This window comes from Fukomys damarensis, unplaced genomic scaffold (genome assembly GCF_012274545.1).
Source record: "Fukomys damarensis isolate Sample0158 unplaced genomic scaffold, DMR_v1.0_HiC HiC_scaffold_19, whole genome shotgun sequence".
NCBI lineage: Eukaryota > Metazoa > Chordata > Mammalia > Rodentia > Bathyergidae > Fukomys > Fukomys damarensis.
Genome location: NW_022900931.1, coordinates 17,632,625 through 17,649,616, shown reverse-complemented (window position 1 = coordinate 17,649,616; position 16,992 = coordinate 17,632,625). Strand labels below are relative to the sequence as shown.

Genomic DNA, 16,992 nt, shown 5'->3' with positions numbered 1-16,992 from the left:
AATGATATACCTGTATAGTATTATTTCGTATTAATAGTAATGTTATTTAAAATTAGGGCTTTTAATGAATTTTCCTGTGGTTCCTTCAAAAGTTTCCTGATTGTTGGCTTTTATCTGCTGCAGAGAAGACTACAGTTTTACAGCTTATGCTACGATTTCGTATTTGAAAGTTGGACCCAAAGCTAATCTTCTGAACAGTGAAGCACACGTTATTACCATGCAGGTGAAGAAGCCCACACAGAACTGTTCCAAGGTAACTGACCAGCTATTCATTTTCAGTTTCTATGTATTTAAAGAAACTAAATCCTATGCCTTTCTGTAATTTCTTCCTAGTTCTAACTGAACACAAGAATAGATGTTAGTTCTCAAATTCTGACTTTGGAAGTGAGAAAACATAACTTTGTTTACTGTAGGTGTTAAGTGGAAGAATTCAGACCAGACTAACATAGACTAAGAGGTTTCCAACCTCCTAGAATGAGAGGCCTCCATTTTAGTCTACTTTTCTGGGGCATCTGCCCTTGAGACACTGGTTGTGATCAACACTGGTTAAGAGGTCTGTGCTACTACAGTGACTGAAAGCCATCATAAGGCAAGTACCATCCTGCCTGCAAAGCAGGCTATGTACTCCTGTTGTCTAGGAATACTGCAAGTGTTCTTTAGAGTTCTTCAGACAATGTAGTACCTTTTGTTTAAGCTAGAGCTCATATTTGAGAGAAACTTAGAAATGAAAATCAGACCTTGGACACTTACCTAACTAACTGATACAGCAGGAATATTTTGAGATTATTAATCTGATGAGAAACCCAAAGATCTGGACTTCCACAAGGGTGTTTGCTTTATTTTTTTCATTTTTTGTAGGCTGAATCATCTGAAACTTGTCATTCTGATCGAATTCAGAAAACGGTGGTGGAAAAAAATTCAGGCAACTTCCAGAAGTCTACAAACATGTTTCAAAAATCTGGTTCCAAGAACTCAGGGGCCAAGAAAAGAAAAATTGATGATGCCTGAAAAGACTGTTATTAAATTTTCCACAAAAGGAATAGTTTATGCATGTGTACACCATTGTTTTTGTAGCTAACATTTAATTTTAAAAACAATATCATTGATGCTTTTTATACTTATAGAACTGTATTTTCAAAGTTCATCTCTGAATATTAGAGAATTTGAGATCTTTTGATAAAAGTTCACGTATTATATAATTTTACTGTCAAACAAGGGAAAAATAAATCTTTATGTAAAATTGTTTAAATGTGAAATACTTGAGACAAGTCCATGTAAGTATAAGCTCTTTAGGCCTTGGTATGCTTCCTGTATTTCTTCAACACAAGTCTTTTTGATAGCACTGTTATACTGACATACAAGTGATCTACACTCAAGTGATATTTTAAGCATGATAATGTACATGATTACAGGTATAAAATGGCTGTATGATTCAAACAAAAGGAATAACATCAGTATGAATAATATTAACAAATAAAATACTGTTTTATCTCTATTTAAGTAAATAGAGTTTTATTTAAGTAAAATAAAACGATAAGCTTCCTAAAACTACTGTTTTGACACTTCATAATCAAAGACTAGATCCAGCCTATTAGAGTACATTTTGGCTAAGCAGATAACGATTTAGCTAAATGCGTGCCAAAGCTAAATCACAGGTGAAATGTTTAAAGCTTAAAAATGACTAAGTAACTTAAGATTTCTTACATAAGGTCAGTTTTGTACTAGAAAAATGTATATGTAAAGAAATTATCTGAACTGATTTCATCCACTGAATTTTAGTTTTTTAATACTTTTCCATGAACATCATTATTCTGTTTTTTACCCCACTTTGGTGCTGGGGATTGAACCCAGGGCCCAGGCATGATGTTAGACGACCCATCTGTTTTTAACTCCATTGAAGTCATCATTAAATCAGATCATTCATTTTACTGACCGTAGTTTTCTTTAGTTGGAACTTTATGTGATTCTTGAAGAAGTCTCATTTTAGTCAAAATAATCTTCTATATCAATATTTGGATCTAGGAGATCTTCTCCGTATGGTGAAAGATCCATTTGGTTTAAAATTAAATTTTCAAATGTCTCCTCTAAGTCAGTTTCACCAATTAGGACCGCTCCCATCATATGTCCATTCTGCATGACAACTTTGATGTACTCTTGTCCTTTGGTGCACCTCAGCATTAATTCATGATCTGAACCCAAGCCCTGTGCATTGTATTTCCCCAGCAATACAACCTATACATAGGGATAAAAAAAATTATTCTCATGAATGTCAAAAAGGGAAATATAACATGCAGTTATTTTGGGTCATGTTTTAATAGCGTGCAAAAAAACGATTCAAATTTTTACAGCTCAAAATATCAATGGGGAGGGTCCCAAAGAAAACATTTATTCTGTATATAATTGCAACACAATTTACATTAACATTAAAAGTATCAGTGAAATTTTTTGGTACAGGGGATCAAACTCGGGTCCTTGTGCTTGCAAGGAAAGCAGTGGAAACACTGAGCTAAATCCCCGGCCCGTGAATATATTAATATTTAATAATTTTAATATTGGAAGTATCTGGAGAATATACTATACTACATTAACATTAAAAGTATCTAGTGAATGCATAAATATACAGAACATGAACTACATTAGCCTAGAACTCCAGTTTAAATATTTCATGAGGAAGTGAGTTAGATCTTTCATGGACAGATTATTGAATTTCCTTAAAGCTTTTGAACGTATTTTTCCTTATCAGTAAATTTGTAGGGAAAAAACCCCCTGCTTTAGAATAATTTAACAAGGACCAAATAAAATACTATTACGAACAGGAAAACACTTGGTTCATTCCTGAGTGTGACACCTGCTAGTTTCCCTCACAATGACAAGATGAATCTCAAGTAAAACTTAGAAATGTACCAACATGAAACAAATCTAGGAAGAAATCCCCCGCCCATAACCGTAAAATGGTGTAGCAGTATAATTATTAAGAATTAAGAGCAGTCATACCAGTGTTGCCTTGCAAGAAGAAAGTTTTTTTTTTTTTGGCAGAATGATTGAAACCACTTATATCTTTAGTGAGAAAATGAGATTGAATATATTTAATTACCAGACCAACAGAAGAAATAGTATTCATTTGCTTAACCATCTTACCTTAGAGTTAAAAAATTTTGTTACATGAGCGAAGAGTTCAAAGCTGAAATCCATGTCAATGTAGTCTCCCAAGCTAGCTGCTGCCATGCACTTTGCAGCGTACCATCCCATCTGCCTAGCCTGGGTCCACAGCCTCATCTGAATGGAAAAAAGTTATATGACAAATGTTTCTCACTTACATTACTTAAAAAAGATGATTTTAGCCTCGCACATTCCCTTAAAGAGGTTTTATACTTGACAGTCCTTCAGTTCATTTGGTTCTAGCTATTATCTATCATCTTTGCCACTGAAATAGTCACCAGCATACACTAATCAAGCTGATTTTGGTATTTTTTTAATTCTATCAATTACTGTCTCTGAAAATTAAGGAGGACATCCACTCATCATGAATGTTTCAATAAAATTTCTACTGAACAAATTTCTATTCAAAAATATTTCAAATTACATCAGATTTTAACCAGTCTCCTCTTCAGAGTTTGTCATCAGCATCAATATACATATCAAACAGTCACTGAAAAATGTATTCCATTTACCTTCATTCTTCAAGCATTAGTTAAGCTCAAGCATTACTGTGCAATTAAACTAAAAAATCAGAGAGATGTAGATATACCAGTATCAGTTGGTGCCCGCTCCAAGATATCATATCAGATTGCAGAAACTGATTGTGGAAAGTCATATAATTTTTTCTCTATGATTATACCAATTTCCCTGCAAGTGTATTTTTAGTCTATTTCTACAGTTTTGGGATCCCCTAGTATAAAAGAAGAAAACTTGTCTTGGTAGATATGAATACCAGCTCTTTCACATATTTAACTTTCCCGAGCCTCAGTTTTTGCACTAAACATAAACATAACACCACTTACTGCGTAGCTCTTGGGAGTGGGCTGGCCTGTGATAAGCATTTAGTTTCTTCCTGTGTGTGTGCATATGTGCCTATATTGACTTTTATGTGCCAAAATATCAGTCATAAACATGAGCTTTGGGCATTTCTAATAGTGTTAATTAAGATTTTTTAAAAATTCAGTCCCTACAAGGAAAGTAGGTTTAAGTGAAAAGCAGTCTATTACAAAGGAGCAGAGTAAACTGAACATAGTAACAGTACACAGTGGCCTGCAGTATGACACTGCTGGAACACTAGTGTATTCCAGCATCAAAATCTCTTAAGTTTGTGTCTTAGGTTACGTCAAATAAATTAATGTTTTTAGTGCTTCTGCAGATTAAGAAATAGAATCTTAGATTCACTGAAAACAAGGGAGAACTGTTTGTTTTTTTAGATATTTTTCTTTATATTAGGTTATCACATACATTGAAAATAGTTTATCTGAGAGGGTATAAACTATTAAAAAGAATGTCCCACCACCTCCAATTCCTAATCAAGAATTTATGAGTTAAGCCACAGAAATGATGTAGGATACAGAGAACACTGGTACAAGTGAGTATGAGGTGTTTTAGGAACAATCAGGCTAAAAGCACTCTTTTTATTGATGTCTCTTCTGAACATAAAAACAGAAAATGATGAAGCTACATCTTAAAATACACTGAGCTCTCCCAGGACTTCACATTTCTTAGTTCATCTGAATGAACAGCTCTCACTATGGAACTGGTCTTCAACGAAGATAAATGCTGACTTTTTTTTTTAAATCTGTAACATCTCCCCTGTCTCTACCCTTCCTTCCTAAGACCACTTTTATCTTTGATTACCGTCCTCTAGTAGTTTTGTTGCCCCTTAGAAGGTTGCAGGCAGCACTGTGAGCACTAGATCCAGATGGAAGCTGTTAAGATGTGGAAAGCTATTCACTGTTAGGAACTCTTTTTTTTAGTAATAATTGTCATCAGGATGGAATGGGGTCATCCAGAAATAGAATGTCTTATTTATGTAATTTATGATCTCAGTGGTTTGTTTTTTAATCCAAAGCTGTGCTGTCCAATATGGTCACCACTAGCCACACGCAGCTATTTAATTAAATGGAGATAAAATTAGAAAGTCAGTTCCTCGGTCATATCAGCCACATTTAAAGTGCCCATGTGACTAGTGGCTAACTAAACAGTCCAGAATTGTAGACTTTCCATTATCACAGAGTTGTGGTTGGTGCTGATATGCATATGAGAATGAAAAGTAAAGTAACAGTCCTTAATTCTTTATAGATTAAAAGATATCCTTGCCTACCCTATAGTTTACCATATAACTTACCAAAAAGGGGGAAAAATCCAGGTTTTTTTTCCTATTAGTTTATTGGTACATTTAAAGCAAACAATAGTTACATTTATCATTGGGCTCTTGCACCTTTACATGATATGTCTCGGTTCTTATTTTTTCCCCATACCCCTGCCCTAGAGGTTTTTTTAATATCACAAAATAACTTTGGAAACCCAGAAAGTTGGATGAGTGGGTAGCAACTGCTTTATTTCCAAATGAATCCCTGATAAAATCACGTGGTCCTAAGTGCTGGCTCACCTGCTGCCAGACAGGGCTGGGCTGCCAAGATGCTGTGCAGATGTCACCTGCCGCATAGATATCTGGAAGTGACGTGTGCATGTGGTCATCCACTTTCAGGCCGCCGTCTTCTCCTAGGTCAAACTAAATGATGTTCCTCATAAACAGCAAGTACAGAGAAAACTGATGCATGACTTTTTCATTGTAAAAATAAAAGGACATGTCAAATTTTACACCTTGGTATGTTAATCTCCAAAGTCTAGGCATCTCATGCTGACTTTCCAGGGATTAAATTTTTTTTTCTCCCCCAGGGATTAAATTTTTACTGATACAGACTCAGATTTCAGAATTTCAACTTCAAAAGTACCCAATAACCATATAATTGCCTCACACATAATGACAACAACATTCCTGTTTTTCTAAGCTTTAAACGCTAAAAGGCTAAAGAAAATAACAATCTCTAAGACTCATTTCTGAGAATTCATAACAGGTGTTAGTCTTTTAACCAACTCTTAGATAAATTGTACATTATGTCTCTTGATGGCACTCAGGCTGGGATGATAACTGCTTTAAGAATTTTAAAAAGTAAAGAATAACGTAAGTCAATACATGAATATAAACCACATTATTTCCAGCTATTTTTAGTTCTTTACTAAAATGAGGAATAGTTATTTGTGATTGAGAATTAGACTTCTTCATAAAGAATTAATACTTTCAAAATATTCATAACTGGACAAAACATTCACCTTACATTGTTACCATGGAGAAAAGGTTCTGTATTTGGTGTAACTCCTGTAGCACTGACAATAAAATCACAGCCGTACAGCTTTTCATTGGTCAGTTCCACATATACAGGCCATGTTTCTTTAAAAAAGAAAGATTTTATTCTCAAATGTATTCAGCAGCAATTGTCCACAGCATTACATAAATGTAATGAGTATAAACAAAGAAAAAGGAAGCAGATGGCTTTAAACAACACCCCTTAATGATTTTAAGAAGGTGTTTTCCTTAGAATAATTTTAATACAATCAGTACCTTCTACTTTTGGTATAATTGCAAAGTCATTTTAAACATATTCCTTCAAATTTGGACATATAAACTTTGTAACAAAGTAAATTTAGTTGCATAACCACTTTCTAAACTATTTCTTTTTTTTTCTAAACTATTTCTTTAAAAACCTTTATTAATAGGTGACAGTGTGTGCCCTGACTCATCTACTCACTTTTCAGCGTTTTTCCTTGCTATTCCCAGCCCACCTCCAATACTCCCTTTTTAAGCCTTTAAAACAGTGGAATTTCCCACATACCAGTGGGCCGAGCATTACTTCAGATGCTTCACAGGAGTATGTAGGACAGGCGAAGTTCTCATGGGAGGTGTAGAGTAGGACTTCGATCTGCATCTTAGTCTCAAATCCATAGATATTAATCTGTCTGGGGGAATCACTTCACCTCTGAAAGCTTCGGGGGGTTTGTTTTGTTTTCAGTTTGTTTTGTTTTGATCTGTATGATACTGACTCAATGGGCTGTGCAAACGTTATGAGCCTTATGTGAAATACAAAGCCCAATATAAATAGTGAAACAAAGTGACTTAGTGTTAATAAAACTTGATTTTGTTTTTACTTCTCTTACATTTTACACAGAAATTTGAAGTTTTAAAATATAATACAATAAGGTTAAATTATGTTTATTACTTTTTATTCTTTATTATTATTACTTATAAATAATACATTTTTTCTTGCTGCTTACCATTATCAGTTGTAACTGACTCACTATGTAGGTCTGTTGGAAAAGTCAAGGAATTTTTCTTCAGAAGTCTAAATTCTTCCTGGAGGTAGATTTTCTTAACTTCACACATAGTTTCAATGTGAACCTTATGAGAAAACTGAAAAATTAAAAAAAAACAGTCATATAGTGTTTCTAGAAAGAATAACTTAGGTTATCGGAGATGAAGAAAACAATTATAGACTTATAAAATGAACAGAAAAAACAATTCTTATAAATGAAACATGCTGGATGCCTCAAAATAAGCCTCTCAGTTTCTGTGCATGAAAGGAGTGAACAGAAATTCATTCGGTACCTGAGATCTAGTAGTTTCACTGGAAGATAGAATGGAGAGAATGTTTTTAAGTCTATGCTGCACTGGTAATTATACATGTGTTTTTTTAAAAAAATGACAATGGTGCTGACTAAAATTTCTTCAAGGTAGGGCTATCCTGACTTTACTCAATCCCAGAACCTTAGTAAAGTATGGGGTAGAGAGTAGACAATAAATGTTTTTTGAAATAAACTGTTGAAATATTTGAGTTAAGAATACAGTTAAGCTTAGGCTCTAAGAGTACAGAAAGAAATGATTTTATATAATTTTCATCCTAAAAATTAGACATACCATGGAGCCAGCCACTTCCTACCTACCCAAAGCTGAAAAACAATGCTTTAGAGAAATAACAGTAATGAAAGATCACATGGCTTTTCAGAATATTTAAGTATGACAGCTTTAAAAAAAACTTCAAAAATTAAAATAGCTAAGGAATGAAACAAATAAAACCTAATTACAAGCTTTTCCACTTATGATATTAAATATATATTGTGGATCCATTGACATGTACTTGTGACTTTTCAGAAGAGATTAATTTAGAATCAGATAGGTGTAGTCACTGTAGTCTAGGCACAGAGAGCTCGATGCCTGCAGAGTTAAGAAACACTGAGACACAATTTAGATGAACTTTATGAGATTTATATTCACCTATCTTTGGTGGGCGTCTGGGTCAAGCGTATCTGAAGTCCTTTCCTATCACTATGGATTTTTAAGTATAGTAACCTAGTTATTTCTTTGGTTGTCTCTAATAAATGGTTCAAGAATATAACATTTTGTTGACGTTTAGACATACTTAATCAGTATATGAAAACAATACCTCTTTTGTTCCTTTAAGATCCAAGCCTTCATGCCAGTCTGGTCCCAAGGCACTGCCTACATTATCAGCTTTAGCTTTGGTTCTTGCCTCCTTCTTCATTCCTGAAGAAATGAACTCAAGTGATATAAAAACTGGCAGGCAGAGATTTATACCTATGTTCTGAAGCTTTTAGGGAATGATGTTCTCACACATACAAATATATGGTGTAACAAAAATAATTTGTATTAGTAATTTTAGTATATGTGCTGCCGAAGCGAGCACTGTATTAGTAATTTTAATCTGTGGAATAGCTATAAAACAAACCTTAAATATGTATAAACATTTAACATATCTTTTGGATATTAGACAATTGGTTAATTTGAAGGGTAAAAAAATTAGCAATCAAAATTTTCAATTTTTAGTACCTCCAAAATTTGTTTTGAATTTTATAGGCCAAAAGTTCAAAAAAAGCTATTAAACAACAGAAAATTGCAAGGTGTATACTCATTGCATTTTTTACCTTAAATATTGCCCAATTATAATATCTGTTTGCAGATGGGCTAGTTTTAATTTCACTTTAAATTTCCTATTTTAATTATCTGAATAAACATATACATGTAAATTTACATAAATATTTTAGAAAATCTGAAAACTTTATGTAAAGATACAGAAATAAATATTCTATCTCCCAAATATATTTCACTACATTTTCTTGTAGCCCTTTTGTGTACAGTTAAAAAAATAATATCATCTGAGAATTAATGAGCTATATTCAGGCTACGTTTACCTTCAGTTGTATATTTACTCCTTTTAGGTGGAATTTTAGCTTCTGGTTTTTCAGAGATGAGCTTGGAAGTCAAAAATGCAGCTGCTCCTGCATCGAAGAAAGTGTTCCCAATAGCTTTATCTTTAATGGCCCAAATCACTTCGCAGCCTTCAATCTCATAGCTAGAAGAAATATTAAAGATATTCAAAGTAGTTTCAAAAGAGTAGTTAGAAATCTCCAAATAACAATTATCTCTGAAAGCAAAAGCAAAGAACATATTTTAAGGCAAATTTGGAAAGACTGATTATAAAGAATGTAACATACTTTAAAAAGCTAAGTTAAAAATAGAATAAATACAATAAATTTAACCATTTTATTGAAAGAACCTATATATGATAATTCTATGTACTCAGCATCAACTAAACTTTTATTAAATGAATATGATTTCAGAGTGTTTAAGTGTAGATCATAGTTATATGAATGTCCTCCAGGGTTCCATATGTAAGCAGTGCTTTGTTTATCTGGCTGTATTGTAATCAATAAAGGATGGATAGTATATGGATACCATATTGGGAAGAGGTAACTTCTTTCTTTGGTAATTTTTATATACTCAAAGCATCACTTTATGTAAGAGGACAGAAAAAGGAGAAAGAGTTAGAAGTTAAAATCTTTAATTTAGTTCTAAAGAACCATTACCTTCAATTTTCTTCATCTCATAAATTCCCAAACCTTCTAACCAAAGAAAGATGTAGTTCCTAACAAGATCAAAGGCTTTAGAGGAAAAAAGAAATGGCCCTAGCAATGTAAAACACTGTATTACTGTAAAGGAGCTAGCCAGAGACCCTGGGCATCTTGCAGTTAATTTCTAGGTGAGAATGTGGTGAGTTTCAGTAAGCGTTCCAAGTCCATTATAATTCAGATAATCATATCACTTGTCATCTAACCCAAGATACTATCTCCTGTTAATAATTATTTTGATCATAGTATAAATGGGGACAATATCAGACAAACAGGACATAGGACTTTTTTGAACTTGTAACAGTAATAAGAATATTTATGTTAATATATGAATTCTTAACATGTCAATGGTATAAAGTATTGTTCTCTTTCATAGACTGATATAATGTAGTTACATTAAATGATTTTGAAAACTAATCAATAAACAGGAGACAAAAAAAGTTTAGTTTATCTGATTCCAGGTCAAATTCATGCTTTCATAGCACATGGGCAAGCATTCCCTCACTTCATCCAATGTGCCTTTATTTTTCCTGGTTCCCAGAGCCATCAAACATTTATAGTCACTAAATTTCAGAATATCGTTTGATGGGTTAGAATATACTATAGTATGTTGCTCAGATCATATAGGATTGCTGCTGAGAGAAAACAGAATACACACACTAGGTAACATGTTTTATATTTCACTTTACATATAGGCTTATTACCGTGGAATGCATTTTTATAAATTAAAATGTTTTCATAGTATAATTTTTCATATTTTAAAGTAAAAATCCACTTTATTATTTATCCCTGAAAACATGAAAAACAATTATACTTATCTTTGATTTTCAGGACACAGTGTTTTCTATCATAACCACAATTACATGAATCACGGGCCAATTTTTAAATAATATTTTAAAACATACTTACACTAATTCAAGTGCAATACCACCATTCCCTATGATCATTATTCTTTTAGCTTTAGTAAGCTGCTTCTGAAATTCCTACATTAAAAAGAAAATATTTTGAAATAGTGAAGCAAGAGTTTCCACTGATAATGTTCTAAAAATGTATTTTATCAATTTACAAAGGAACAAAATAAATCTCACTTTCCCAGTCTGCCAGGAATTACCCTCCCACTTAATATTCTCTCTTGATATCCTTGTTTCATCACAAGCTGCCTTTATAGCAATGCCTCTCCTATTTTCCCTTGCCTGATTACACTGAAGTCCTTCAGAATTTCAATTGAAGGCCCTATGTAGTTTACCACATTCCCAGCTATTGGACAGAATCAATTAGTTTTACCCTGCCTAGCCTTTTGGTTGACATGTTTCCTTAGGGTCTCTCAACACTTGAAGCTTTCTGGATGAGAAGTACAGCAACACAGCAGGTAAGAGCAGAGTCCAGAGCAGTGGTGGCGAACCTATGGCATGTGTGTTTTTTGTTTTTCTTTCAAGGCAAAAGATGATAATTTATGTGTTATATTTTCTAAACTAAAACCTTGGCATTCAGGTTTAACTGCAGAACTTTGCACTTTGTGAGAAGTGGGTTTTGGGTTGCAGTGTGGGCACTGGTTTTGGAAAGGTTCACCATCAGTCTGGAGTCACTGGCTTTAGCAGCTCCTAACTGGATAACCTGACATGAGCTGCTTAACCTCTCTGCACCTCAGGTTTCTCAACTACAGAAAGAAGTGACTATGCTTTCTCACAATTCTGTATGGATTTTGTGACATGATGTACATAAAGCTGCCCGAGGTAGTGGGCACTTTGCAACATTTATTTTAAAAAATGCTATAATTACTATTATAAGACAATTATGCCTCTCACCCCCCCCCCACAAAAAGATTATGACTAGCTGGGAGAAGCCAGGGGTAACACTTCTGGCCCTTTCAAAAGTATAGTTTCATTACTCCAGAATATCTCAATGTAGAAGTTCCTCTACCTACCACTTCAGTTATTTGTTATTAGAATGACCCAAAAGCTTATACTATCCCTTAAATTGAATGAATATTCTATAAGAAAAAAACCCTGAAGTTGATTTTAGTTTGTCCTTTGTTGATGATAATATAATTTAAGAAACATCGGTAAAGTACAGTGGACACAGTTGAACAGAGTAAGTTGAAACTATATTTGTGGCTGGGTGTGGTGGTGCTGCCTGGTAACCCCAGAACTTTGGGAGCCTGAGGCAGGAAGATCCCAACTTCAAGCCCACCCTGATCAACTCAGCAACTTAGCAAGACCAAAAGCGGGGTTGGGGGCTGGGGATGCAGCTCAGTATGAAGCCATTGGGTTTAATTCCCAGTATTGCAAAAACAAAAGCAAACATTGTAGTTTTGATGAACATAATAATTACTTTAGAATAGGAAAATACTTCATCTTTTAATCTCAAAGTCAGGTAATTAAAGTGAATATGGAACGTGGAAGTATTTTATTCAATTTATTAAGTAACAACAAAATCTCATTCTCCCACGTTCCCTATTATTAGTACAAGTGCTCCATTATCATTCCTCCTAAGCTGCCTTTGTGGCAAGGCCTCTCGAGTATCATGAGGATTATCATGGCGATTCATGTATGTAAAGCTCATGTACATAGAATACATGTGATTTCATGTATGTAGAAGGCCTGTCTAACTCACTAATGACATGAACCTTCACTGTTGACACGAAGACAATCATATTCTCTTAATTTTCTCTAAATTCCTAATTAAGAGAACAGGCTGAGAGAAATCATTAGGAGTTTTGAAGAATGTAAAACAATATATGAGTGCAAAATCATCCCTCCTTGAAAAAACAATGAGTGAGAGCTGAGACAAAGCAGTAGGATGACACAAGGAGGAGCTTCTTGGTGATAGGGTTAATAAACTCTGAGGCAAATCACCCTAAGAAGGTGTATCAGGTGCACATAGAGAAGTTTTATCTTACTCGGATGGTTAATAGTGATTTTATGATAGCAATGAACTAACCAAGCATAAACCTTTTGTGGTTCTATGGTTCCATCATGAGTCCACCACAAAGATCTCAGGAATATTTTCTTTGCAGTGGAATAGGATCAAGACATTTTAGATATGTTTTATCATTTGGGAAAAAATTTATATTAATTAAGTGGCAAATCACATAATCCCGAAGTGGAGTAATAAATGTGTGACATAAATTGTAATATTTGACATAGTCACTGTATCTGCAGTATCTCATAGCCAAAAGAATTTCTGATATCAGCATGTAGTAAAACACAAGGTAAATCATCAACTAAAGACAAACTGAAGTTGGCAGTAATAAAACATATGACTACTGTATTTTTTTTTCACCCTTATTTTTCGACACAGAGTCTCACTATGTAGTCCTCACTGGCCTTGAACTTCTGATTCTCCTGCCTCAGCCTCATGAGGGATTACTGGATTCTGTCAAGATACCCAGCACACATAACCACTATTTTTGTTTGTGAGCTATGAAACAAAAACTTCCCTTCTGTTCTGATAAATTAGGAATTAGTATTGTTAAGTGGAACACTTATTGACATGCAGAAAAGTCAAAGGAATCTTCAAGTTTCCTTTCTGGAGCCTGAACTTAAAATATTACCTGAGCACTGTCTGTATCACGGATTCCTAGCACATAAGGGTTTCCTTCACATATCAACTTTGGCTTGGCTCCAGCGCACAGACAGAGTTTCTCATATACAAGCTGACTGCCATCTTCTGTGAAAATGCACTGTAAACGCAGCCATGAAAGGAAGAGGGGAAACGAATTTATACAGGAGTATGATTTCATTTTAAATTAAAATTTCAGTAAGACAAAAGCTAAAACTAATACATTAAGGTTGCCTCTTGGTAGCACTAAATGATTATAGCAATTACAAACCTCTATTCTAGTGATTTCTAATCTTTGTGTTAATTTTGAATAACATCGAGTCTAAAAAATTAGAGATCCAGTGTTTTTGTTTCTTAACAATGAATGAAAATCTACTTAAAGTAATATCCCAAGAAAGCAGACAGATGTAAATATATGCTACTGTGAGACATGCGGTGCTTTGCTGGCATGGTTAAGGGTTCACCTTTGAGCTATATACTGTATTAAGTTGTTTAACTCCACACACTAACGATTTGAGACACTTAGTACCCAGTGCAAAACTTTAGGTGCACGACAAGTACATAAAACCTATCCTCTAACAGTATAAATCCAAGTAGAAAATTATACATATATCTTCCTACAGATAGCTTACTTAGAATTTTATCTGACAGAAACAAAAGATACTGGCATTGACCAAACTTTTAAAATAATCCATATTTAGCTACTGGAAAAAGAAATCAAAATACAAAAACATTTTTCATTAGCGACTGCTAAATATTTGGAAGTAGACAGAGTGAAGCCCTATTTTTAATTCCTGGAAGCATGTACACGGCAGTGAGTAAGAGACAGCTATGCACTGCATGGGGGATACTTTTCAAATGGAGTGGGAAGCACTCCAACTCATTCAAATGCCCTAATACCTGAATTCTCCTTTTCGAGAGCCCACCTCAGTTTGCAAAATTAATTGATACCAATGTTATTTGGAATATACCATACCACCAAAAGTATTAGAAACTTACTTTGGTTTTAGAATTCAGGTTTTTAATTTTTTTCTCATAGGCTCGATACTTTGTATTAAATTTGCATTTCACTCATAAATCAGAGTTGCTTTGTAGAAACAAATGAAAGCCCTACTTCCCATTTGCCTTGATGTCCTCAGGATGTTTTAAATCATCTGGCAACATCCTTGCCTGAGATTGTCTTACTTGTTCTCAACTGTAAGGGTTTAGTGAGTCCTGCTGAATGTACAGAATAAGTATCCTTAAATCTGGGATTCTTTCCAACTACATTTTCCATCTTAATCCAGGGGTTACATCATTTTAGATGATTGCAACCACTTTTTAATTTGGTTTTTGGTCACTAGCTTTATCTCAGTTCATCCTTGACATTGTTGTCAGAATAGCTTACTAAAAATTTTTTTATCACCCCTACCCTCAGATTTACAAATTTGATTGAATATAAAATAAGCCCAACTTCTTAGCATGACATAAAAAGCTCTCCACAACCTTAGTTACCTGTTTCCATAGCCTTGTTGGTAAGATTCTTTACTTTTCCACACCGCAGCCTCTCTGACATCCCCACAATTCCTCATCCCCACTTTTCTTCCTTGGGTCTTTGAACATGTAATCTGCTCTTCCTAGAATGCCCTCTCCTTCTATCTGGAGAGATAATTCACTCATCTTTTAAACTCAGCTCAATTGTATCTGTGTTGTGACACCTCCCTCAACACCTAATGCCAGAATTTTGATAGTATTTTAAGGATTGTGCTTTTTATATGTCCATTAATTATATAGTATACATGTCTACACTCAACTCTGGCAGTTTGTAGGAGCAGGTGACTCGTACTGTTCCTATGTACTCCAGAAACTTATAACCCAAATCAACTTCCCCAAGTGTAATTTTTCTAATCATAAAAATCAATGCCACTAAACTATGTTTTAGAGACTGAAATGGTGGTCGTGAAAAGGTGGGATCAAAAGAAGATAAGTGAAACCTTACCAATATTTAACGTGGGTAAATATTATTTAAAATTTTTTTCTTACATGTTCTTTACTCTTCAGTTGCTTTACTCCAGATTCTATGACCTTAATGTTAGGAAAGCGACTTTCTAACATGGTACTTGGTTGCTCTTCAACATCAAATTCTTCCAATATTTTAGAAACCTTTATTAGATCAAAGAAGAAAAATGTTTATTTTTAAAAATTTTATTTCAAGAATCTTTTTTTTGTAAGTCAAGAATGTTAATAAAATATTTTCACTTGTTTTTATATACTACTATTTCAAGTTCATAAAACAAAAAAAGTTAGCCAACTACATTGTTATGGCTTGGATCTGATGTGTCCCTCAAAGGCCCACATGCTGAAGGCGTGGTCCCCAGCCGATGCTGCTATTAGGAAGTGGTGGAAGCCTTAGGAGTAGAGGTAGCAGCGGTGGGAGAGTCACTGGGGGTAAACCATCGAAGAAGACGTCGGGATGCGGGTCTCTCCTCTCAGGTTTCAGCTCCCATAAGCAGCTACGCTCTAACGACACTCCCTGCCATGGTTTTCTGCCTTGCTTACAGGTTCTAAAAACAATGACGCCAACTGACCACAGATTAAAAGCCAAAATAAATCTTTCTTCCTTTTAAGTTGATTATCTCAAGTATTTTGTCACACAGATGGGAGGATGACCAACACATACATTATAAAGAATGGAAAGAGGGCTCTGCATAGTACAAGTTGAACTCAACTAGCTCTGACACTCCTGTGTTGAGTTTCCTAGCCTGTAAAATGATAGTTAAGACTACTCAGTTTTCTATCGTTTAAACAGCTTACCTCTTTTTGTATCCTCCTAGATTTTTAGATTTTATTTACCTTTTTCATTTATTTCACTGATAAGCAACATTATCATGATGTAGTCTTTGGATTCTTTCTTTTTCTTTGAAATAATCAGCATCTCTTGGACTCATTCTCTTTCTTATTCAGCTAAGATCCCAAAGTTGGTCATTTTCCCTGACTTCTTTGCCATCTTATTTGTAACTGTAATTACCTTGAAAACCCCAACCACAGATCAAACTATCTAGTTTTTTAGTGCTTACCTAGGTCACTGGAGAAGGAACATACAAGCTTGTAGATCAGTATTTGACTCAGCTACTCTTTAATTAAACACTGCATAGAAATCCTACCAAATAGCCTTTGTAGTTTTCATCTATTGGTTTCAAGACCCCTTTAAATTTTTAACAAGTTATTAAGGATCCCAAAGAGCCTTTCTTTATATGAATTACACATAGCAGTACTTGTCAGATTAGAAATTAAAGCTGGAAAAATGTCTAGTATTTCTTAATTTATGTACTTAAAGTATTAATAAATGTAATATATGATAAATACACTTTAATGAAAAATAACCATTTTTCTAAAAAATAAGTGAGAATAGCATTGTTTCATATTTTTGTAAATCTTTTTCATGGACAGCTCATGTTCATTTTTTTTTTTTTTTTTTTTTTTTTT

At 34.1% G+C, this 16,992-nt stretch overlaps 2 protein-coding genes across 4 annotated transcripts in view; one reads left to right on the top strand and one right to left on the bottom strand.

The window, feature by feature from the left end:
- The window catches only part of Recql (RecQ like helicase), a 30,686-nt gene extending 29,595 nt beyond the window's left edge, over positions 1 to 1,091 (top strand). Inside the window, exons 14-15 of the mRNA XM_010615680.3 lie at positions 124 to 253; positions 859 to 1,091. Coding sequence (XP_010613982.1) covers positions 124 to 253; positions 859 to 1,008 — 280 coding nt within the window. The 3' untranslated portion in view covers positions 1,009 to 1,091. The remainder of the gene's footprint in view (positions 1 to 123; positions 254 to 858) is intronic.
- Positions 1 to 16,992, bottom strand: part of Pyroxd1 (pyridine nucleotide-disulphide oxidoreductase domain 1) — a 24,797-nt gene that overhangs the window by 3,677 nt on the left and 4,128 nt on the right. For 2 of the 3 annotated variants that reach the window (XR_004518147.1, XR_004518146.1), the window contains exons 3-12: positions 15,550 to 15,669; positions 13,520 to 13,648; positions 10,876 to 10,949; positions 9,250 to 9,410; positions 8,484 to 8,584; positions 7,318 to 7,453; positions 6,324 to 6,436; positions 5,594 to 5,716; positions 3,139 to 3,276; positions 1,934 to 2,232 (exon numbers count right to left, since the gene is read on the bottom strand). Coding sequence is in view for 1 of the 3 variants with exons in the window: in XM_033766276.1 (XP_033622167.1) it covers positions 1,984 to 2,232; positions 3,139 to 3,276; positions 5,594 to 5,716; positions 6,324 to 6,436; positions 7,318 to 7,453; positions 8,484 to 8,584; positions 9,250 to 9,410; positions 10,876 to 10,949; positions 13,520 to 13,648; positions 15,550 to 15,669 (1,344 nt within the window). In the remaining 2 variants the exon portion in view is untranslated. Of the gene's footprint in view, positions 1 to 1,085; positions 2,233 to 3,138; positions 3,277 to 5,593; positions 5,717 to 6,323; positions 6,437 to 7,317; positions 7,454 to 8,483; positions 8,585 to 9,249; positions 9,411 to 10,875; positions 10,950 to 13,519; positions 13,649 to 15,549; positions 15,670 to 16,992 lie in introns of those variants that run through there. The other variant, XM_033766276.1, reaches the window with a different exon arrangement.